Below are 26,305 nucleotides of genomic sequence, written 5' to 3'. Positions count from 1 at the left end.
TTACTACTTAAATGAAAAATAGTTTAAAATTCCAGGTTCTTCCAGTTTGTTTATCAAAATTACTTAAATTATACTTTTATTAGCCTAAAATGTCAAATTCCAGGATTCCAAGATAAGTGGCCATCCTGAAACTATGGTCTCACAGTTTCCCCATCTTCCAGCTTGTGGAAAACCTAAACTCCAAAAACTTTTCCACAATATATAGTATAACTGCCAAAATTTTATTTTGTTATAGTATATTCCTGTTAGATTTAATTCTTGTGCAAAAGTTTTGACAACATTTGAAATTTTTTCTTAAGTTTGATGTTTCTTACATCTGCTTCAAATTAATGTTAGTTTTAAGTAATGGTCTTTTATCACACTTTTTCTTTAAAAATCTGTTTAAAATTATTTCAGTATAATTTTTTGATATTATGTGTCCTATGAAAATTTTTTTTTCAAAGGCTGGTAAAATATCTTGAAAAATATGTCCAGAAAATTAATCAAGTTTTAAGAAATAATTTCTTTGAATTAATCAATTAATTTTTCGAATTTTTTTCATATACTACTTATCAAAAAACTTCACCATTAAATTTTAATTTTTCATCAAAAACAAACTTTTTTTTTAAATGATGTATTACTATATAAGAAATAAATTGTTTATAAAAGTTTTTCATTTTCCAAGAATAAATATTAATTTCTATAATCAGGAATGGCTCTAAGCTGGTTTTCAGGGGTAAGAGTCAAGTATTCACGATGGGACTCTTTTGCACGAAGACGCTTTTGCACGAGTTGATTTTTTTTTAGTTCATTTAGTTTTGTTATTTTTTTTTTAATACCTTTTTTTTCTAATATTTTTTTTCATTATTTTTACAGTCACTGTTACCCCTACCTTACCCTTTTCTAGATGAATGACTAATTTTATCTTGTTTTTTTTTGTTTTTCAATGAATTTTTTTTCTTTATTTTTCTCTACTTTCGTGCAAAAATAACCTTTCGTTCAAAAGTGACCCTAGTGCAAAAGTGTCTTCGTGCATATTTGACCCGTTCCCTCTTTCAAGTAGTCTTTTAATACAAAAGAAAAATAAAAAAAAGTTTGGATGAATATCATCAAGAATTTTTAGAATCCGAAGTTTTACCTATGGTATAAAACTTGCTTTCTTTTTTTACAATATTTGAATATTGAATTTATAAACTGTCTTCTAAAAACTTTTGAAAAGAGGTATAAAGTTTCAAAAATATGAAATTAAGTTTTACTAATTTATTTATTTTTTATAGGTTTTACTAATAGAAAAAAAATTATTATTTCATAATAAAATGCAAGTCCATGAGAATATACTTGCAAAAGCAAACTATAAATTAGTTTGCTTTACTTTTTCAATTTACAATTATAATTAAGATGTTGAAATACTTTTGTACTACATTTGGAATTTGCAATGCTATTTTATTAATGTTAAGTTATATTTAAATATAATATTTAGTATAAGGTTATACTTTTTTTAGGGAGTTAATAATGGTTGTCATCTAATACCCACAATTTTCAGTTCAAATGTTGATTTGTTTAGTTACAATAACAGTTGTTCAGTTTAAGTTGCAGCAATTCCTATCTGGCTATTCTTTAGATTATCTATTAAAACTACTATTTTGAAATAGCTTAAGAGTATTTACAAACATCTCTCAAGGTTGCTTAAAAACCTGGAATCCTGGAAAAACCTGGAATTTGAGAAATTATGAACAAACATCACTAAAATACCTGAAAAAAACTGAAATTTTAAACAATTTTTACAGAGTAAATATTGAATTTTTACAAAAAATCAATCATATAGATTAAAAATTTTTGTCATCTTCCAAACAGTTTTTTACCTTGAAATTAAATTTTAACTAAAAGTAGACCAAATAACTTAACCCTTTAATAAACTGGAGAAATTTTTGTAAAGTTGGAGGAGATCTGCGGAAAATTATGTTCTATATATACTTAAAATTATATTTCTTTAGTATGCCCATGTAAAAACTAAGTGATAAATGAATTTTTTCAGTGACTTAAGCACACAAATAAATGGAAAGCTGAGGTTACTGTCTTAGGTTAACTTTTAACAAACAAGATTAATTTTTCGGAGGAAACCTAGAAATTTTATTTTATGTTTGTAAATATAGTTTGCTTGCTTATAGTTAAGTTTTTGGGCTTGGAAAAATAAATTTTAAAAGTAAAAGAAAATTTTTTTTTTTTTTTTTTTATTGAATGTAATTGTTTTTTTCTTCTTTTTTCTTATATAGTGCATATGTATAAATGTTAGAGTACTTATTACTATATTATTATTTATAAAAATTAAATTAATTTTATTGTTAAGTTCACTTTATTGTAAGGTAATAAAAATTTACAATATTTATGTTCATTTATTTAGATATGAAACTGTTCAAGTATTTCAATCAATAATTCTAAAACAAAAATTAATCTTTTAGCATGAAATACTGATAAAATTCAATGTAAAAGCTATTCCAGCATGTTACGATTTTACCTTGTTTTTTTTAGTTTATAAGTATTTTCTTGTTTGCTATCAATACTGTTCATCTCGTTTTATATATTAAGTTGAAGTAATTTTTTTCTAATTCTCAAAATGTTTTCTACTTCTATTTTAATATTCTTAAGTTTTAGACATACACTGTATTTTTATTTCTATTTTATATGACAAGTTTTTGAATATATTATAAAAAAAAAGGTTTGTTAAATGTAGACATAAATAAGTTTTTTTTTATTCTTTCATTTTATTGATTTTTTGTTTCGTAAGATAAAAAAGTTCAGATTAAATTTTTTTTTTTTAGTTCTTAAGAAATAGTATAAGCAAATGGTGTACGACTCGATTACCGAAAAATTTTTTCGTACACCAGTGACCAGGTCCTTAAAACAAACTTTTTGAGCTTTTTTTTATCGTTCAATAAACAATATATGTGTGTAATCAACTTTAGTTTGTTTTAGAAAGTTTTTTTTTATTGGATTGTATCAAAACAGATTTCTAGAAATATTTTTGCATAATTTTTTCTTGTAAAACGTGATTTAAAAAGCTTAATTCTTATACTTCATTATAAACTAATTATGTAATTTAGTACTTATCAGCAACATTACTAAGCAGAATTTTAACCTCTTTATTTTTTAGAAACATAAAACTCATAGAAATACGAAATTGAGCAAACAAATCTTTTTATTTTAATTTAAATATATTTCTAAGCTTATCTGGCAGTTTTTTTTTTACACCCTAACGTAATGTTTATAGTTTGTTTACTTGCTATAAAGTTTTTCATAAAGTTTTATTAAGCTATTCAATAACAATGTGTAACTTTTATTTAGTATGAATTTAAGAGCTGTTATGAGCTAATTTAAACGACATTACTGTAATAAAAAGCTAAGAAAGTTGTTCAAATTATTTTTCCGTAATAATAATACATTGTTGTTTTTTCACTGTATTAGCACTTAAAATTTCTGTAAATATAACTATAATAAATAAAATAGTGTTTCAATTTATATATATGATGTACTTAAATTAGAAAAAAATAGAACTGTGTTATTAAAACGACATTAAGTTTAAGTAAAGATGAGTGTTGTGATAGTTTTAAAATATGTACGCACTGAAATAAAATAAATCAATTTTAATATTATTTGCTAAAAACAATTCTTAATAGTTCATTGTTTTAAACCTGGAAATATTTGTAAAATACATAACAATATGAAAACTATTTAACTTAAAATAACTTTTTGTTTAAATAATAATTTTTTTTGTTACAAGTAAACTTCAAATTTTTAGGTTCTCTAGCTGTTTTGTAGCTATTTATAACAAACTTAAATTTAGTTTTAGTTATAAGTCAAAAAAGGTTCAAAACATGAGCAAGAGAAATTTGTCAGATGACAAACACAAAAACACAGAAGTATCCCCTAACAATAAAATCTATGCAGATCTGGAACCTACAAATTGTAATGAAAACTTCAATTTTGTTGTATCATGTAGAGGAAATTTATCACAGTGTTTGAAGGCATCGCAATTGAAACCTATAAATTTTGCTAAACGATCAGGTTAAGAACAATTATTCTTATTTTTGTTTAAAACAACTGTATCTAACAACAGAAAATGTTCATCATAAAAAAGCTTAAAAATTATTTTAAAATTCAGCTTTAATTTCATATTAAATTATTTTAACTTCTCTTATTGAACCTATAATTATAGTCACCCAATTTTTATTTGTCAATTGAACTGTTTAGAAAAGTATTCTTGTAGTTTGAAAAAGCACATACTATATAAAGCAAGTTTCACAATATCTTTATAATGTGTTTGAAATAATAATAAATATTACAAAAACCAATCAACATTTATAGATAAAACAAGCGTAGGCAGACACAACCTAATAACAATTTTGAAAGAAAACTGTTTCCATTTAAATAGCAATGTAGAAAACAATATTACCAAGTGCATCAAAGAAATCCTAAAAGTTGAAAATGTAGTAACTTTTTACCAGCTTTTTAATACTTTCAAGCAACTTGAAACTTCAAAGTTCTTGTTACACTACATTGATTGCTGTTTCACAACAGTTTGTAAAACGGATTGCTTTTATGAATTGAACTTCTATAATTTGTCAAAAATACTTTCCAGTTCTAAACTCAACATAACCTCAGAAGTAGAAGTTTATTGTGCAGCTAATAACTGGTTGAGGTATAACTACGAAAAAAGAAGCAAGTTTGCAAAATGTATTTTTCTGAAAGTGCGCATGCCTTTGTTACCGGAAAGTGCTTTGAAACATGTACTAAGTTGCAGTAAAAAGTTATGTAAAAAGTCTTCTTTTCACAAAAATGAAGAGTGTCTTAAGATAATAAAAAGTGTTCTGGATGACAAAGAACAATTTTATCAGAATAAACCTTGTCATTATCAGGTACATCGGTATTGTGATCACAAAATGTTTAGTCTCATATTTAACCAAGCCAGAGTTTGCATGTTCAACTACAAATACTCAAACAACATGCTCTACTACAACGGAACTGAGTTCAACAACGTTCGAGTGTTTGCGAAAATAACAAAATACGACCACTTTTATGGCATGGCTAACGTTAACGGTTGCATTCACGCGTTGGACGGGTTTAACTGGTTAGTGAAGAAATATTCCCCCGTATCGAGAACGTGGAAAGTTGTGGCGGGTAATAACAACATCACGTGCAATTCGTTCCGCCTGTGCGGTTTCATGGGCAAAATGTTTTTGATGGGCGGGTACTATTACCAGATAGCAGTGGCCACTTCGTCTTGTTTTGCTTTGGACACCAACAATTACAAGTGGAAGAAACTCAGAAACATGCAAGTGGCGAAGGCAAGTCCGGCGTGCGCGGTGTTCCAGGGGAGAGTCGTCGTTTCGGGAGGTTTCAACAGCAATGACGTCATGGACACAGTTGAGTCGTACGAACACGCGAGCAACTCGTGGTCTTACATGCCGTGCATGAACGAGCCCAGGCACGGTCACAGTTTGATCGCGGTGAAGGACAAAATGTTTGTGGTCGGGTACCACGCAAACTGCGAAATGTACGACGTTGAATGTGACAAGTTTGTGCTTTTGAAGAAAGCGCCACGATCTTTCAAGTTTGAACTGGATCATGCGGCTAGAATCACGGCGGTTTTGATTGGAAAAAGGATTGTTGTTTTTGGAAGAGATTCGAAAACTGTGGCTTTTTATGATACTGGTAAAGGTAAATGGTCTGAAGTTCCTTTTAAAGGAGCAAGAGGTGTTTGTCATTATTGTCTTAAAATACCTCAAATATTTTGTACCGAGTAACTATGTTGGTAAATATAGAAGTATAATTTAAAGTTATATGTGTTTAGTTATCAAAACGTTACGTTTTAAAAGTATGTTCTTTAGATGAAACATAACACTAATTTATAGTCGCTTACTTCATTTTTCATTATTTGGTTAAATATTTTAGTAACTTAATTTAGTACATTATAATAAACCTTAAATGGTTTTTCTTTGTGTATAAGAGTAACTAACTTTTTGTTCTATAATAACGACACACTTTTACAATATATATAATAGTACAAATTTACATAATAGTTTACATTTTTTTAAATACTATAAGAGCATTATTTTGAAAGTTTTCAACTAATTTAGCTTAAACTATATTCGTTCTTGGATAATTGTATCAAAATTGTTTTATTAAAAACATGTATAGCATAATTTGAAAACTTTTTATACTCTTTTGTTAAATGATATTTATCTAAACAAAGTATTTTGCTTTCGTTATTTGTAAATTGAATAAAATAGTGTCAAAAAATATATAGTTGTGTTTATTAGTCTTTTAAACTACAAAGTTGTGCTAATTGGCTCTCACATGTCGTGTATTTTTTTATTTTTTTTTACATCGAAAAATTAAAACATCTTTAAACTTTCTATATTTGATATTTCAGTTTTCTCATTCTTATAAAACAAAACTAATCTTTTCAAGACTACTTAGCGCCACACGTGTTAAAAAAGTAAAACAAACAAATATATAAACTTATTATTTACCACAGCTCATATCTATGGCTTAAATTTCTTATGGTTAAAAAATAAAAAAAAGTTAAACACAACTCCTTTATAACTTTGCAAGAAGTAAATCAAGTGTTTTTGTACTAATACTTATAGGCTAAATAAATAATTACCTTAAACTGCCAAACACTTTATTTATTTAAAATGGGTAGGTGTCAAATTTGCAGAAGTGGACAAATTGCACCAAAGTCTTTTCAGCCTTAAAACTTCCAGCCTCAAAAATGAAAAATTTTGCAACTTTTTTGAATGATTTTATTCACATACTCAAATCCTTGACAACCAACTTTTTTACATGATTTTAAGTGCTGAAAATTATCAAGACTCATTGTTCACAATTAAAGTGTGCTTTTAAGTGAGCCTTCTTTATAAAAAAACAAAGGCAACAATTTTTCATTTTTGAGGCTGGAAGTCGCGAGAAACCGCTGTTGTGATCTTACCAAGCGGGCTTTAGTACGAAGAACTGGAGCGACCGTTTGTGGGTAAAGTCCTCTCGGATCTTTACGCACTATCGACGTTACGCACTCTCGTTTAGTTACGCATTTCAGAATTCTATAAAATTCAGAAAATAAAATTTTTAATTTTTTTCAATATTGTACAATTTAGGTTTAATGTATATTTTTAAATTAAAATATGTTTATGAATGCTAACACACCAACAACTAATAGACATTTATTTATACCTCAGTATATCAGAAATTTTGTAAACAATAAGAGATTAAATCAAAATTCTGAAATAAACATGACTGTTTTTAATTATGAAAGTATAATGAAATAATGAGAGTTTAAAACACAAAGAAATAATACAGCAATTTTGCATCATATATTAATTAATACCATTTTATAATTGTAAAGAAATGATTAATTGTAAATTGAATTTGCTAAGTAGAATAAAGTATAAATGTCACATATAAATAAAGATAAAGATAATTTCTACTTATTATTAAAATAGTAAAATTGTTTCTGTTCGTATTATTATTTTATAGAAATTCAAATCCTTTTTTCTATATGTAAATAGTTTTATCTGTTGTTTTTACATTTATAAATAAAGTAAACAAATTGTTAAAAATGGGAAAGTGCCCAGTTTGCTTTTAACTAGAAGCATTATTGAAAACAGCCATTTTAGTGAGTATAATTGGTACCTCTCGTTTCTTTACGATCTCTCATATCTTTACGCACTTTTTCTGTGGACACAATGTGCGTAAATAAGCGAGAGGTTAGTGTATTTCGGCCATCGTCAACAAGTTGAGATGTTTTATGCCATCGAAAATAAACAATGAACTTCACTGCACGATCAACAACAACAAATAACTTAAAAACTGATTAGGGCAGTTGCTTGCAGACGACTGCGTTAAATGGAAGTCTACTATACACAAAAGAACTAAAGATAGAGAAAAAAAAATACTATATATAACTGGTTTTACTGCAGTTTTTTGTTTTATAGCTTTTATTATTGTTTTACCACTCTACGCACAATACGCATTGCGGAATTCGGCTGATAGCAGGTTTATTATATTTACTCCTATTGCTGAACTATACAAACACTAATTGCAAATATATGTTTTTAATGTTAATAAAAGCAAGGAAAGTTTTACTAAAATTGTTGTTTAAATCTTAATTCAAAGCTTTAAAACAAATACAAAAAACTTTAATAAGTTATAACTGAGTTCTTAAGTCTAATTATAAGAAACATTCAACTTAACTAAAAAATATTTTAAAAATAGAATAAAAGTCTTAAGAAGTATTTTCATAATAAACATAATTTTACCCTAAAACCACCTTCTTGATAAAAGATTATGGCCTTAAAATATACTGTTTGCATTTTTTTGGTAATGCAGGAGTACTTTTAAAGCGAATATTGTCAATTTACAGCAAGTATTTTAGTTAGTGTTAAGTATTTTGTTATAAGTTAAGAATACAAATACAAATAGTGGTTAAAACTTTTATTTAGCATTTTATTTTTGCAAATAAATAAACACTTAAGTAAATTTAAAGCAAAGGATCTTTAGCAAACGATTAATAATGTAAAAGCAGTAGATAAAAATAAAATTTAAAAGTAACTTGTCGTTAATTTTAACTTTAAATAGTAGCAACGAAACAACGAAATTCATAAACTGAAACAATCATAAATTTTGACACATTAAGCAGCTATAATTAAACCCTTTTGCTGGTTTGGTTCTTAGTCCGGCACATTTCAAGTGGAACCACCGTCGGCACTTCTCAATTCCGCACTGAATCTTTAAAAAAATTGTTTACGTATTTTATAAATAAAAACTTTATTTAAATCTTTAATGATTGTTATTTGTAACCTTAAGTTGAACTCACCCACAAAAACTTTTTGTTTTTTTTTGTTTCCAAGTCTTCATTACCGCAATCAAAGCAATAGTCTAGGTCTGGACCGACATTTGGCGGACCTGAATAACAAAGATTATATACGCTATAAAACTTTTATTTTAGAAAAGACTAATTTACCTTTAGTATGTATACTAAGTACTAACCTCCAATTAACAATATTTCATCTGCAATAAGCTTTCTTTTACTTAGTAGCTGTTCATCCCCTTCTAACTTCAAACTACTAATCTCATTATTCAAATTTTGAATAAGTTTTTCTGCAAACTAATTTTTTTTTTTTTCAAATACTGTTTAATTTTTTTAGTTATTAAATTAAATCGCAACTTACATCGAACAAAACTAAATACTCATTATTTTTTTGGCTTTGTTTGAGGAAATTATGACTAATTGGTTGAAATTTTAATTCAACAGAACATGTTAGCTCTTCAACACGTTCTTCTAGTTGTTCATTATAGTTTTCTTTGTAAAAAGGATTGAGATACATCCAGACATTTTTGATCTTGTTTACAAACTGTAAAAAAGAATATATTGTATAAAATATAATTTAAAAAAAAACATACTAACTCACTATTAATTTAGGTTGCTGAGCTTCCATGAAAAAAATACAAAATTTTCCTTCTACAAGGCTTTCAGCAGTTCTTTGATCTAAGTTCATTAATGCTGAACCTGACATTACGTCAAAATCGTTGTAACAGCAAACACTTTCCGCTAAAAAATCATATCATAATTTGATTTATATAAAAAAAACTTTATACATCTAGGAATAATGCTTACTTAGTACATTGTCAAAATTTATACTCTAAATATTAACTAACATGGAAAGCACTTGTATCCTAACAGAAACTTAATAACTTCTAAATTAGCTTTATTTCCAGGCTTTAAAGTTTTGAAGTCTTCCTGGGCTAAACTAAACTTCTTTTTGTTTATATAAGCCACACTTGCTAAAACAAAAGAACTTTTTCTGCTCCACACATAGTTTCTCTAAATAAAATCTACTTTTTTAGTATATTAACCTATAACATATATCTGTATAAAAAAGAACGTAAAGATAAATTAAGATTGTAAAACAGTGAGCAAAAACTAATATTAAAACAATATAACTTACATCTGCTATTGTTGCACACTTTGTGTGTGTTGCATTTGGTTTTTCTAGTCTGACTCTTTCTCTTGATAACTATAGAAAAATATATTAAATACCTTTACTTCACAACTTAAAAAAAGAGCTTTTCATACAATGAAATCTTATCATACAAAAAAACAAGCTTTTCATACATATCATGAATTCCATTAGTGTTATTTTTCCAACCGTTTTTTAACATCTTAATTTCTTTTTCTTGGATATATTTTTTCTCCTTGTAAACTTGTATTATCTTTTTAGATGCTTCTCTTGAAAAGTTTTCCTTAAAATTGGAACACACCATGATATTAACAAGTTTGTTAAAATCTTTAAAATAAGAAGTAAATGAAAGACAATATTTTTTGTTTTAGGCATACTGTTGAATTGTACACAAACAAGCTTGCTATAAACTAATTTAAAATGACCGCGGCTAAAAAGAAAACCGCGAAAGCTAGCAAATCGATTATGACGTATTAATAAGAATTTTTTTATTTAAAAAAGTGAAACTAACATAATGTGTATTAAGCTAAGTATTTGTATGGAAAAAAATAATATTTTTCGGCTTTCATATCTAAAAAAAGTAAATGTTCTGATAACTACAAAGCATAAACTATCTTTTAAGACCTTTTTTGTTTAAATTGGTTGAGAACTGTGAACGTGATTGATTTTTGAAAAAACATGTCCGCTTTTATAAGGAAAAACTAGTAAAAATATGCTTGATTTTGTGATGGAAAAAAATAATATTTTTCGGCTTCTATAATTAATAAAAGTAAATGTTCTGATAACTACAAAGCATAAACTATCGTTTAAGACCTTTTTTGTTTAAATTGGTTGAGAATTGTGAACTTGATTGATTTTTGAAAAAACATGTCCGCTTTTATAAGGAAAAACTAGTAAAAATATGCTTGATTTTGTGATGGAAAAAAATAATATTTTTCGGCTTTTATAATTAATAAAAGTAAATGTTCTGATAACTACAAAGCATAAACTATCTTTTAAGATCTTTTTTGTTTAAATTAGTTGAGAACTGTGAACGTGATTGATTTTTGAAAAAACATGTCCGCTTTTATAAGGAAAAACTAGTAAAAATATGCTTGATTTTGTGATGGAAAAAAATAATATTTTTCGACTTCTATAATTAATAAAAGTAAATGTTCTGATAACTACAAAGCATAAACTATCTTTTAAGATCTTTTTTGTTTAAATTGGTTGAGAATTGTAAACGTGATTGATTTTTGAAAAAACATGTCCGCTTTTATAAGGAAAAACTAGTAAAAATATGCTTGATTTTGTGATGGAAAAAAATAATATTTTTCGGCTTTCATAATTAATAAAAGTAAATGTTCTGATAACTACAAAGCATAAACTATCTTTTAAGACCTTTTTTGTTTAAATTGGTTGAGAACTGTGAACGTGATTGATTTTTGAAAAAACATGTCCGCTTTTATAAGGAAAAACTAGTAAAAATATGCTTGATTTTGTGATGGAAAAAAATAATATTTTTCGGCTTTTATAATTAATAAAAGTAAATGTTCTGATAACTACAAAGCATAAACTATCGTTTAAGACGTTTTTTGTTTAAATTAATTGAGAACTGTGAACGTGATTGATTTTTGAGTTTAGACTCATAAAATTCAAAAACCATGTTTTTTAGGGTATTTTTTCATTTTTGAGGCTGGGTTTTTTGAGGCTGAAAAGACCGCAGTGACAAATTGCACAAAGACAATTTTGCATGGAGACATTTTTGCTTGGGTTGAACTTTTTATTTTTTTGTTTTTTTTTCTTAATTATTTGTTTTACTATTACTGTTACCCCTAACCCTTACCCTAGGTTGGTAACTTTTTCTTTTTAATTAATTTATTTTTATTTATCTTTTTAATTAATTTATTTTTATTTATTTTTCTTTTTTTTTATCATTAATTCATATTTCTACTATCACTGTTATCCCTAACCCTTACCTTTGGTCAGTAATGTTACTGTTTTTTTTACTGTTGTGCTAAAATGACCCTCTGTAAAAAATTGAAACTTGTGCAAAATTGAACCTTGGTGCAAAATTTTCTTCCTGCAGTTTTGTCCCCTTGTGCAATTTTGTCTTCTTGTGCAAATTTGTCTTTGTGCAAAAATATCTTTGTTCAAAATTAACCATTTGTGCAAATTTATCTTTGTGCGATTTAGTCCCCTTGTGCAACTTTGACTGGTTCCCATTTGAAATAGCTAAGATCTCAAGGTTATACCTACAGATTAATGCACATAATAGTTATTTAATTATATGGACCCTACCATTAAAAACTTATTACTCAAATTATAGAATAATAAAAAGTATCTAGTATTAATAAAACAAAACCAATGATTTTCAACAAGTCAATTGTTTAAGACAAAGTATTTTTTTGAAATGTTTATAATATTTATATTTTACTAATAAAACCAAATTGTACAGTATTCTTCCTTTATTGTACCAACATATGTTTCTGTGTGTTAACGAATCGACACACTTCAACTGGGTTCTGTAAAAAATTATTACTGTAATGAAAGAATAGAAGCATAGAATAAAGTGGGTGTATACATGTTTTTCATTAAAATAAAATAAATTCTACAGATAATAGTTAATAATAGGTAAAATACTTAATATTAAATCCGACTGTTATAAAACTATATAGTATTTGTAATTTATAGTATATAAAGTTTTATAACAGTCGGAATTAATATTAAGTATTTTACCTATTATTAGCTATTATCTGTAGAATTTATTTTATTTTAATGAAAAACATGTATACACCCACTTTATTCTATGCTTCTATTCTTTCATTACAGTAATTATTTTTTACAGAACCCAGTTGAAGTGTGTTGATTTGTTAACACACAGAAACATATGTTGGTACAATAAAGGAAGATTACTGTACAGTTTGTTTTTATTTATATTCCAGTGAAGTTACTTCATTAGGATCTTTTTCTAGCAAACAATTAAACCTATATTTTGAACAGTTATTTTACTAATATTCATTATAAAGTGTAGTCTATATTGTTTTATAAATATGTTGCTCATTTTTCTTCTATTTATTAGTCAAGTTTATTGTACGACTTAAAAGGCACTAAGAATGTTTGACCTGGTGTAGAGTAAAACATTTTGGTTGTCCGGCAATACACCATGATACAGTTTAATGTCAGGACAGGATTTCCATCTAATGTCAAACCCTGAAAAAATTTTAGTTGAAAATTTTTTTTAAACATGTAATAGTGTACTTTTAAAAAACTTTAAATAACCTGAATTGTTGTAGAATTTTTCTGTGAAATCATAGATTTTTTTGCAATGTTTGGTTAAGTTTTAAAATTAATTAGTTGTTCACCATGAACTTTTTATGAATATACACATGTCTTAAAACAGAAAGAAGCACTTTTATTAAAAAATGCTTTCTACAAAACGCCAAAAAACCTGAAATCCTGTAAAAACCTGGATTTTGAAAAATTCAAAAAAAAGTCTTGAACTTTGAAATAAATAACCAAATAACTTTGAAAACCAGGAGTTTTAGACTATATAAAGGTGTAGAGTAGCAGTGACTCTTTCCTATGGGTAAATCTATCCTTTGCAAAGCTTTGGGGAAATTACTCTTGTTTTAGGGGGTAATTTTTTTATTACAAGTTATGTAAATTAATTTTTATCAATTGATTTTTTAATTTAAAATTTATTAGTTAGTTTTATTTAAATTTAAATAAACTTTTTAAGTTTTACAACTTTTTAATTAATAAGCCTGAGGTTCAATCAATCTTGTTTTTTTTTCCTCAAAAATAAACACTTTTCCAAATAATAGGGATAAAATTTCTATTAACCACCCATAAAGGGGTAAAACATGAAAAAAGGTTGAGAACTGCTGTTGTAGAATAATGACATTTTGTTCAGATATGGAAATATATAAAAAAAGTACTATTTAAAATATTTTATTGAAAAACACATTTAATTTAAATTACCTTCACAGTATCTTTACATTTTTTAATTAAGTCAGTTTTTACTACAAATGGACCAAATAGCTTGTTCTTTAATAAACCTGGAAGAAATCCAGAAAACCCATAAAAAAGTTTCAAAAAAATTTTTGGCAACTTTATCTATAATTTACAAGGTTCTTTAGTTTTACATTGCCATAAAGCAGTTTATTTTAAAGATTAAGTAAATAGTATAAATAAAAAATAATAATATTATATGGTATTATAAAAAAAAACAGTAGTTTTTACCAGCATATAAAGCTGCTGATGTACTAATAAGCTTAGTATTTAAATTATTATTATTTATTACTAAAAATTTATTACTATTATATACTATACAAAAATTTCATAATTTATTTTTTCAAGATTTTATTTTGCAAACTAAGTTTTGGTCAAAGACCTTGTCAGTTCTTAAATAAAAAATCTAAAAAGATATGTAACAGTCATGGAAAATAGCATTTAAACAATTAATTAAAGTTTTTACTTGAAAACAAAACAAATTAAAGTTTAATATTAAGACTGAGTTTGTGGTAAAGTTTAAATTTTAGATAAGTTTTAAAATCAATATAACAACAAAAATAACAATAAAAAGCTATATAGAGCTTTCTATTTTCTTCTAGTTAACTAAAAAATTAAACATTGCTTAAAAAATGTAGTTAATTCAATTAATTATTATTATTGTTAATTTAATTATTAATAAGCATTTGCTATTGAGAGGGCATTTATTTTTTGTAGACAGTAGCAAAGTGTTTTGTTTTCTTCATTGTTTTTTCTTTTTAAGTATTTTCAGTAACAAATGCTTAGTTGAAGATGTCATAAATGCAACAATCAGTTATTGAAGTTGATCTAAAGCAACAATCAGATCAGATAAAGAAACTAAAAACTATTTGGGATCAACGGGTTGGGCTTTCAAAAACAACCAAATCAGATCATTTTGATTTGTTAATCTGTTAACTTTTAGTTACATAAGAAATATTATTTTTGATTTACTTTATGGTCTTGTATTACCAGCCAAAAATACAATTAAGTTGTTTTCTCAAAACATGTTGGAATTTTAAAATCTTATGAAAATAATTTAGCAAAGTTACAAAAAATGTTGCGGAGTATTCTTTGTTAGCAGTAACAATTGAAAACCTTATTTTAATGTTTTTGAAAACTTGCTGGAAACTTAGGCATTAAAATTTTACATAACTGTTTTTCTTTTACACTTTTTAACTTTTAATTGTGATACCAGATTATACATCCAACTAAGGATTTTGGATTTTTAACTACCTCTACACTTTGTAGTACCTGTTGTTAAAGGATCAGACAAAAGTAAACATTTTGTAATTGGCATAGGGAGGTCCACCTTGATTTTTACCAGTTGATCTTATTTTATAGTGTTTTATCTGACCTGTCAGACATTTTTGACTGCTTAAAAAAATAAAATTCAAAGTAATTTCTGAGATATAAGCAATCAAAGTTGGTGACCTTAAAAGCTTCCTAATGGAAGGCAAAAAAAGACTGTTTTATTGAAAATCTATCTTCTCCTTCATTTTTAACCAATATTCATCAAATTTTCACAGAAAGTCTATTATTGAATTAAAAAAAGATTGAAAGCAGGATTTTTTTATTTTTGAAATATAAATTTTAAATTTATAAAAACCAACAACTATTATTTTTGTTTTATAGCATTTTTTAAAATTGCAACATTTGAAATTTTTATAACTATAAAAAGTGTTTTCTGAAAGTTTGAGGTCTCTAGCTCAGAAAATTAAGAATATAGATTATAGTAAGTTTTTAAATTTCTGAGAAAATTGACCCAAAAAATTTGCGGTCCATATGTTTGCATGGGAAACTCTTTAAAAAAATTACAATATCCATAAAGTAAATATGATTTCTCAATTTTGTAAAAACTAACTTGTAGTTTGTTTTTGAATGTTTCATATAAAAGCCAGTGCTATTTTTTGTAAAAAAAAAAAAGGATCTTCCCTATTGCCTTTAAATTACTCAAATTTTGTATAACAGTGATAGCTTCATAAAAAAGATCAACTGCTTAAAAGTTTTAGTTTTTTAAAAACTTAATAAGTTTAATATTTATAATTAAATGCTATTGCTAGAATTAACAATATACTTGTAAAAGTATTATAATATTAAATCTTTAAAACGATTTATTTAAACTAAATATAAAATGTTTCAGTTCTTAATTTTTTATGAGCTTTTTCATAAACATATTTCAACTGTAGTATAATAAAATGTTATTAATTAAAGTTAAACTACAAAATATATTGTTAAAATATAACATAATTCAAAATAAACATGAAACTCACTAAAGTAACAAAAATTCAGATTATTCAGTGGTTCTTTTAAATTTGGTGCTTTTTTTTTTTTTTTTTTTTTGTCAAGTGTTTTTAAAGTGCAATACTGAAATTATTATTATTACTTTTTAAAGTAGTAATACAACTATCAGCTGAAAATTCTCAGAAATTTGGATATTATTTTAATTTGCAATGTACAAAGTACTAAAGATTGGTGTTAAAGTGGACCCTCCTACATTGATAGTAACCTACAATGACAAGTCAACAAACAAGAACAGATACAGGTCTATGCCAGTCAGAAACTTCAGGAAAAACTCGAGTAAGTTTGAAATTGTTAACTAAAAAACATGAATATTTAAACTTTAGTTTTTGGTGTTGAGTCTATGATAAAGCTTTGTGAATTTAAGTTTTATATAATAATAAATTTAAGTGTATTAAATCATGATGATAATTTTATTCATTTTATAGTGAAGTAAAAAGATTCTTTTAAGTTCTTACAGCTTTGTGCTTACTAATATTAAAACTTTATATACAATAAGTTCCAATTTTATGCACACAAGCCTGTAATTGATTATCAGTATTAAATATTAAAAGTGATTTTTTTTCCTTTAATATAGATTTCGAGTCATTATCTCACATAAACACCTTTTAAATAAAACAATTTTTTCAGACGTAAAAGACACTGCAGAAGAGTTGAAGAAAAATCAGCGCCACAGAAGTCTGTTGTCAGATGTTTCAGTCGTCAAGTTGGAGAAAAATCTTCTCATCATACAAAACTACCTGAATGGTGAGTTCTTGTAATTCATTGTTTATATATGTTGTTTTCCGTCTAAAGCTTTTAAAAATGATACTTTTCTTTAATTTTACTTACTGTCTTTCTATTTGTTCGAATTATGATTTTTTTTTAAATCAAAGTGATATACTAGATCAGGGTTTCCCAAAGTGGGCGATTTTAGTAATTTGGGGGGCGATAATTAGTAAGGGGGCGAAAGGGTGGGCGATAACTAGTAAGGGGGCGAAAAGGGGGCGATTTTAAAATTTGGTGTTGTCATAAAATTTTTACTTTTTATCTTGCTATTTTACTAATTTTAGCTTGCTAACAAATATTTGACCCTGAGGTAAAACTTAAACAAAAAAGTTTATTGTGTTTATGTAAAATATAGAAAAAATAAGTCAAGTACTTATGACTCCTACTTTCAAGTTAATTACATATTTTCATTCATATATTTTCTTATTTAACAATTTTATAGATCATAGACGATCGGAATTCCTCTCACTATTTTTTAACCTTACATATATGTTATTTAGGATCACAAATGGTTTGTAAAAATCTATGTTTTCTATATTAACTATCACCTCATGATATTTTCAATTGTTTTTTGAAAAGTCACTAAGTTAGACTTCGAAATAAAACTATACAGGGTTGCCAATTTACCTAGAAAAACCTGGAATTTGACAATTTAGACAAAAAAAATCTAAAAAATCTGGAATTTTTAACAATTTCAACATATTAAGTAGTAAAATTTCGATTTGACACAAAAATGCTATCATATAGATAAAAATATGGATCCCTTCGTGGCAGATCTTTTTGAAGTAAACGACTCACAGGAAACCCTCCTAGACTTACAAACTGACCTTGAACTTAAAGTAAATTTTTCCAAAGAACGATATAAAAACTTTTTGACTCAACAAACACTAAGGCAAAAGTATCCAACCATTTGAGAGGAATTTAGATTATTGTGTATAGTTTTTCCTCCTAGCTATGTTGTTGAGAAAGCTTTCAGTTTAGTTATCAAGATCTTAAGCAAAATATATAATCTAGATATTTGTAAAGGAGGTGACTTGAAGCGTTATTTGACTGATTTAGAATCAGATTAGAAAAACTTGAACCTCATCCTTCGCATTATTTTAGAATTCAGTAGCAGACAATATTTTATGAAAGTTTTTTTTTTTTTTTTGATCTTTTAAAATACTTCTTATTTAACCTGGTTTGTATTGTATTTAAGTAGTCTTTTTATATTAAAAATTCTTTTAACTTATTTATTCTATAAAAGGTTTGCATAATGCCTAATAAATATTAATTACGGTAGACTTCCTCTTGAGTTCGCACTTTTTACCCAAAAAAAAGTGCAAACTTATATTTTCTTAAATTTAACTTAAATAAAGTCTATTACTAACTAACTATTAATAAAACAAGAAATTCACAATATTTAATAGCTTTTATAGATTTCATTTTTTTTATGAATGTTTGTTTTATGTTTTAGTTGATTTCATGTTTATTCATAACGTTATTGCATATAACATATTTAAATTTAACATTTTGTAAAAAAAATAATAATAATTTTTTAGTTTAAACTTTTTGATTTTGTTCAAAGTGCGAACTGAAGAGGAAGTCTACTGTATTTATAAAATGGTTTATGTTTTAAATATGTTAATAGCTTTGTTTTGACCTGGTTATTTTTGTAGTATATATTTGTCGAATTACGTTACTTTAAAAGTTTTTATAGCATAGTTGTTAAAGTATTTGCTTGAAAGAAATTTATTTGACAAATTTTTGTTATTACTTGTTTAATCTGTATAAATAAAAAACACCTTGATATCAATTAAAGTTTTTATTTCAAAAATTATTTTTTGGTTTTAAAAGAGTATAGATTTGATGTCTCTATTTGAAATGACTTTAAATTTTTCATTTAAAAGATTATTAAACTCAATTTATTTTCTAGCTTGATTTATTATTGTTGTTTATTTTAATAGTTCAACACTAGCTTTTATTTTTTCACTATTTTCTTCTGGTAAATTATTATAGGCTAATAACTAGAGAAAAAATAAAATTAAACAGTATTAATTAATCCATCAAAAAGACTGTTACAGTTACAAAACAAAGTTTTAACATAAATAAAAGAATTTTTTAATTGATTACTTTCTGTTCACAGAATTAACTGTAAAACATATGATTTTTTTGAATTTAAATTAAGAAAAAAAAATAAAATTAAGGTTTAGTTTCCTAAAGGTTATTCCGAGTCAAATAATACTTAATGGTGTTCTACTACAAAACATATAGTTTAAAAACTTCAAAATTATATTTTTAGTTTTACAACTAACTTGCTTATAATATATCTTAGCATTGAAATTAATAATTTTACTACATTAACAGAAGCTATTGATATAACCCTTATTCATGAGATAATAAACGAGTCGGTCAAACTTCCTAAAACTATATAAGCAATGATGTTTCAATATTTATTTCATTATGTGTAAAATAAGCTGTTCATTCTTTTTTAGTTTTTTAATCTCTGGTATTTAGTTTTAGAATATGCCTATTTATAAAATAATTTAAGTATTTTGTGCGGCTTAAATAAGTTACTTAGTAATCGCTTCTAAATGTCCGAAATTCGTTAAATGAGAGATAGTTATAATGTCAGGTTTGAGTTAAGATTTCAGATGGGTAACGTAAGGTCCAGATCCAATCAAATTTCGACCCGCTAAGTAACTTGAAAACTACTTGTGCAAAGTAAACAAAATTTAGTTTTATGATGCTTATGATTTTGAAATACACTTTAAATTTGGTTTTCAGTTACTTTAGTATTTCCTAGATCACAATAATAGTAAATCATTTTATTCAATTTTGCTGGAGTTTCTTAATTTTCATATTTTTAATTTTTTTAATTATGCAGCCTGCAATTACATTTTTTACGAGTTGAAACTAGAAAATATTTTTTAGTAAATATGAATTGCAGACTACAACAGTTGTCCACCACTACCCTAAAAGTTTAATTAGTTTTAAAACAATTCATATTTCATCAGGATTGATTACTGATTACACAAGGCTTTTTAATATTTAAGTATTTTAATACACTTTACTGGGCTTATAAGAAAAAAAACAGTATCTTATTTTTTCAAGCCCTGTAAACTACTTTGAACAAAGCCCAAAAGTGCGTGCATAAGAAATACCAGACTAAATTACATTTCGAACACAATTTTTTAGGCTCAAAAGTTTGTACTCAAGAGAAAAAATAGTTTTTAAAATCGTGGGGGGCGATTATTTTTCAGATTTCTAAAAAGGGGGCGATTTAGTAAATGAGTTTGGGAAACCCTGTACTAGATTTAAATTTTATACTGTTGTTTAATCTGTACTATACAAAAAATAAAACAGTTTTTCTTGTAGTTATTTGAATTTGTATAAACATTTGTGTTATATATTTTACTTCTTATTTTTATTAACCTGTAAATAAAACTATTAAAAACTTAAGTTATTTTTAAGTAAAACTTTAATAGTTTCCTTTTAAAATCTTGTATACATTTTAATTAAATATTTAAATTGATTAAATTGTCTAAGTATTGTCAACTTTAATATTATATCAATATTCAGATTTTTTTCCAAATCATTGGTTATTTTTAATGTTTCATAATTATGAACTCTTTTTTATAAACTTGATGTTTTATAATTGCCAATGGAAGCGTTTGCACATTTTTTAGTTGTTCAAGTATTAAAAAGTATAAACATGCTATTAGATGGTAAACAAACCTTTAGAAGTATGGATAAAAACATAAAACACAGTTTAGCATTTATTAAAACGTAATCTGTGAATTTAATGTGTAATTTGTTTTAACTACCATTTGTATCAAATGAGAAAGTATAAAAAGCTAATTATGTACCAGCTGTTCATTATATATAATTAAATAAAATTTTGTTACTAAAAATGTTTTACCAAACTAATTTAACTTCAAATTTCTCTCTAAGTATCAAGTGTTTTATTTGAAAAATTGTAAAAACAAATATTTTAATGTAGTTGTTCATTTTATCAAAGCAATTTGATAAACTTTTAAATATTCTCAAGATCATTTTGTTTGTATTTTATTCTTAGTTGTATTAGTATTTGCACACTTATAACTATTAATTTATTAATTAGTACTTAGAACTATTAAATATTTACATAATACTTTGTAAACTTATTAAAAGATGTAAAAATTAAGTTTAAAAAAGGAAAAAAAAAGCTTTATAAACTTTGTAACAGTTTTAAATTCTTATCTATAAAAATTTACATGAAAAAACGCATTTTAAGTTTATGGTAAACTTTAATGTATCTTTTGAATGTTGTTATATTATATAAAACAGTTTTTGTTTTAGATGTTTTTGTTAAACTTAACTTGTTACCTTTAGTGTTTATTACTCTGAAAATGAACCAAAAAGCATGTTTTTAAAAAACCTGGTAGAATTTTACAAAAAAAAAAAGGCAACCCTTTTGATTTATTATTATTATATTAATTATATATTTAAATATTGTATAGTTGTATTTTAGATATATTTAACTATCTGTTTGGAATACTAAGTTTTTTAATTTACTTAATTAAGTTTATTTTACAGCTAAAATGTAGTGGTTTTTTTTATGGAAAATACAAACCAAGCCAAACACTTTCATATTCTTTAAGTGTAAGCCATACGCAATGTTTTGTTATTAAACTTATTTATAAATACGTATCTTTAATAGCATACATAAGTGCATCATGATTTACAACTAAATTTTGTTGCAGCCTATCAAACTAGATTGTTAATTACATAAGATTGTTTATCATTTTTTAAGACCGAGAATATCTTGTATTTAAGCGTTTTTCAATGAATTTTTATTATAGTACTATTATATTTATATAATACTTTGTTTTTGGGTTGGTTATAAATTTTGTTTAAAAGTTTATGAAAAAAAAAATTTCAACACTATTTAACAATCTGATTTTTAGTTCTAGTTGCCACTTTACTAAGTTGTTTTTGAACCTAAACTGAGTTAGAATAAATTTGTAAAAGGTTTTTAATGTTTTATGTGTTGTAAAAAATTACAGTTTCTTTTGGTCAGAAGTTGTAGTAGCTTTTACTGGTGTTTTGGTTCTCAAATTAGCATTTTACCACCCAATCAAATTAAACTAAATAATAGAACAATAATTAGAAATGTTTTGGCAAATTGACCATTTATTTATTTTGTTTTGTTTATTTCCTTTTGTTCTCTAATTATTATGTTTTATCAATGTTCAAATGTAAAACTTTTTATATTTCTATTTAAGTTTTAAAACGTAGTAATAATCATAATTTTGATACTTGTTTTATTATATACTTGAAGTAAAACTTACTATAAAGTCATTACCTTGTTTAATTTGTTACACATTTATGTTTTATTTTTGTCAACATAAGTTTAAAAGCACCGAAGTTGTATAATAGAATATAATGTTTAGTTTTTTTACAAAAATTTATAAACAAAAGGCATTTTAAACTTTTGTCAAGTTTATTGTGAATGAAAACTACTTGCTTCCGGTAATGTTACTGTAAAGCGAATTAACATCTTTTTTGTTTATAAAACCAATAAGTACTCTGAAGTAGAAAATTACTCTAGTGACGTTTTGTTTATAAAGCGAATAACATTTTAACTGTCAAGTGGGGACGTAGCTCAGTGGTAGAGCGCAAGCTTTGCATGTTTGAGGCCCCGGGTTCGATCCCCGGCGTCTCCACACTTTTTGACTACATTAAAAAGTTTTTTATTTTTAGGAAACGATGTTTCAAACTTATTTTGTACAGTTTTTGTTTAATTAGCAAATCTTTATTAAAAACTTTCTAATATATTCACTTATTTATAGTTTATTATTTTTTTGTACTATTTCAAACTTTATTTTTTATAAGATTTAATGTTTTTAAAATACACTGTAAAAAAGCTTTCAACAATTCGCTTTTTAAGTTTTAACTTATGAGAAAAACTATGTTTTTTTTTATGATCTTATTATTCTTTTCTGTTTTCGCTGTACAAAAATTATTTAGCGTAGTTGGAATCTGATTACAACAAATTGTACTTTTTATCTTTAAAGTTTATAATATTGATTTCGCTTTCCATATTTGATTTCTCTTATTTTTTATCAAATCTTAATTCTATGCAGTATTCAACATTTTAAATATTTTTACCAACTTGAAATAAAAACCTTAGTGATTGCAATTTTTTGTCTAAGCTATAGTTACCTTTTTTATTCACAAGTTTTACTTCAGTGATCAAATGTACTGTAAACAGTTTTCAAAATTTAAATAACTAATCATTACATTAAAGAAATTAGTTTTACACCATAAATAGTTGATGCAGTTTTTTTAAATAAAAAATAGGTATAACAAACAATGTAAAATTATTTTCATTAAAAATCATTGTTTTTTATAACTAACACATGAACATTAAATTACCGACACGTATATGTAGCATAATATTAATGATAAGGGAACTGTTGAGTAAAACTTCTTGTCTAAATGCTAAATTTTGTTACAATAGTTAATATTTCATTACTTTATATTGACATCATTATTGGAAGTGTTCTATATTTATAAAGTTACATATTTGAATAATGACGTCACAATAAAAACTTTTATAAACAGAACCGCCTGCACTGCAAAGTTACTTAAAAGTGTTTATACTACTTCAATAAACAAATACAAAAATAAAAAAAACTAGTGTTTAAAAGCTACCCAAATTGTGAATTTTATAAGAAATATGTGAAACTTCATTAGTTGTTAGGTAAACTATAAAAGTCTAACAAATATATGTCGATATCTATTTTAGTTTTTTCATAAACAAAAACAACTCGAATAATAATTCACTTTGTTTTTATAAATAGCTTGATTTTTGTTTGATAATTTGTTAAGCATTTTATAAAATTTCAGGCAACTCAGTGAGGGAGTCAATAGAAAAAGCAAACAAAGAAATGTCGGTTGATCCTGACAACGACCTCAATAAAGTTGATCCATCTGAAGTAATTTACTTTTGATACTTATATGTTTAGTTGTTGTAAAAAATTAGCTTTTATTTTATTTCATATTCTTTAAGTTAGTTGAACTCGTAAAATCTACAATTTTTTTATGAACCAAAAGAAAATTTACTTAGTTAAGTTGTTTTTCTAAATTAAAAAAATTATTTTCAAAAAGAAGCCAGATGACAAAAGAATAAGTATTTTTCGAGAATGTTTTTGCATTTATATTTTAAACTAAAAAAAATATTTGACAAAAGTAAAATTTAACTAACTTAAGAAAATCAGTTTTAAAGTTTTATGCACCAAATAACTATTTTTGTTTTTTAACTAACTTTGCTAAAATACTTGTTTTTTTTGTAACATTAATATATACCTAAAAAATGTGTACAATTCCTTTATTTTTGCAACAGAAAAGCCTGATTTTTAAATTGAAAAATCTAGAAAAAATTGTTCTTTTTTTTAGCTACAATTTATATAAGTTAAAGTTGACATAACTTTGAAGTTAAATGATTTCTTGCAAAGTTAAATAAGTAATTTAGCTAAAAACACAAAAAGCTTAGTTTTTGGTTTCTATAAACTTTTAGTTTTACTTCAGTTTGTGGTTAATAAGTAATTATTTTTTTCTACAATTAATTTTCTCATTATTTTTTTGGTACACATTAATATATCCAAACGTTATGTGTCAATAGTTATAGAAATATTTTAAAAGGTGGTGAAAGCAAAGAGAATAATGGATGAAAAGTTTGAAAAGAAACAAATAAAACCCGATGATGAAAACTTTCAATATGATGTACAAGTCAGTTTGTTAAAAATACTTAAAAATTAAAAGTAATATGACATTAAAAAGCAATTTAAAGTACAAAGTAAAACTTTTATTACTATTATGACATACAAATAAATTAATTACTTCATGTTTTCTAAAAATCAATATAACATTTACAACAAAGACTAATAAATACTTATTTAGGTTTATTAATTACATGCTTTTGGAAAATCCATTATCTTATAATTTTTGAATTTTATTAAACAATGTTTTCTTTATGTTTGTTAAGTTTTTAAAAACTAAGTTTAAAAATTTGAATTTTAATCTAAATACAACTTCTTACTTTCAAATGCTAATAATGATATCTTATTGTTAAAAACAAAGTTTAAGTTTTCCAATTTATTTTATTTTTAAAGATGAATGAAATTAAAGAGTAAAGCTAAAAAGTGATGTTTCTGTCCATAATTTTTTTATTTCAAAAATCCCTATACGATTACTTCATTTCATAATTAAAAAAGTAGAAAATGATGTTAAAATTTTATATAGGTTCAGTTCTAGTTAAACTTTACCTTAGTAATATAAGTTTGAATTTTTATTTTTAAAACAGTGTTTAAAAGGTAAATAAGATATTTAAATTTAGTTTTTAAAATTGTTTTCAAAGATGACATATTTTTTCAAATATACCTTTATGATCACTCCATTTTATTTTATAAAGAAAAGTATAAAATTTTAGTTTTTATAAATTTAGTTCTATTTAATAATTTATTTATAAAACAAAACTTCTATTAACTGACAAAGTAAACAAGTAACTTTATAAACTTTCTTAAAAGCAGTAACCTTTTAAGTTATAATTTTTTTAATTTTAGCTGATTTATTAAACAACTTATTACTTTTCACAGGTAGATTTTGGCGGGTCTGCACTGAAAACATCAGAATGGGATTCGAATGACGATGATGAGTATAACGACGACTTCTGATTGGTTTAAATATTTTTACTTTTTGTATTGGTTTAAATGTTCAATAGTTTATTTTAATTGGTCTATACTTGTAATATTTTATTGTATTTAGCAGAAAATCTGTATGTGATTAATCGTTTTAAAGTTTATTATTAGTTTTGTTGTGAAAGAAAAAAAACAATTTACTGTGACAATCTTTTAAAAAATAATTTATTTTCTATATATCCAGATTTTTCCACTTGGATTTTGTTCATAGATCATTTTTAACTTGTTAGAAAAATTTCAAGTAATCTTAAATGCTGCTTCGTTTAATTTTAACCAAATACTTTTTTTATATCAATCTTATTAACAACAGCTGTGTAACATAAGATATCTTTTATATTGATTAACTGTGCTGTGTTCAAAATTCATATTTAATACAATAAGTTGTTAAATTTCGTATTTAAATGTTTTTAGCTTACAATTACAATGAATTTTTTTGTAAAATTTCAAATTATTCTTCAATTTAATCTTTATTCCAGCCATAAAGTTATTTTTGTGGTTTTTTATATT

At 24.9% G+C, this 26,305-nt stretch overlaps 1 protein-coding gene and 1 non-coding gene across 2 annotated transcripts; both read left to right on the top strand.

Moving 5' to 3' along the window:
- Window positions 1–16,442: 16,442 nt before the first annotated feature.
- On the top strand, window positions 16,443–26,032 carry LOC145829861 (centrosomal protein of 19 kDa-like). The gene is made up of 5 exons (XM_082937736.1): window positions 16,443–16,586; window positions 16,938–17,054; window positions 23,949–24,037; window positions 24,744–24,830; window positions 25,697–26,032. The coding sequence occupies exons 1-5, from the start codon at window positions 16,460–16,462 to the stop codon at window positions 25,772–25,774; spliced, it is 498 nt and encodes a 165-aa protein (XP_082793862.1). The 5' UTR covers window positions 16,443–16,459; the 3' UTR covers window positions 25,775–26,032.
- Trnaa-ugc (transfer RNA alanine (anticodon UGC)) lies at window positions 22,691–22,762 on the top strand. The gene has a single exon. It is a non-coding gene; the product is annotated as a tRNA-Ala (tRNA).
- Window positions 26,033–26,305: the final 273 nt, after the last annotated feature.

The sequence above is a fragment of the Thalia democratica genome, chromosome 2 (genome assembly GCF_965202585.1).
Source record: "Thalia democratica chromosome 2, ktThaDemo2.hap1.1, whole genome shotgun sequence".
Lineage (NCBI taxonomy): Eukaryota > Metazoa > Chordata > Thaliacea > Salpida > Salpidae > Thalia > Thalia democratica.
This window is presented reverse-complemented; position numbering and strand designations above follow the sequence as displayed.

Excerpts from the sequence above, each read along its gene's own strand:
- LOC145829861 (XM_082937736.1), top strand. The coding sequence starts at position 16,460 with ATGTACAAAGTACTAAAGATTGGTGTTAAAGTGGACCCTCCTACATTG. Across the intron at positions 16,587-16,937 it reads AAACTTCAGGAAAAACTCGA|ACGTAAAAGACACTGCAGAA; the intron begins GTAAGTTTGAAA and ends CAATTTTTTCAG. Across the intron at positions 24,831-25,696 it reads ACTTTCAATATGATGTACAA|GTAGATTTTGGCGGGTCTGC; the intron begins GTCAGTTTGTTA and ends TACTTTTCACAG.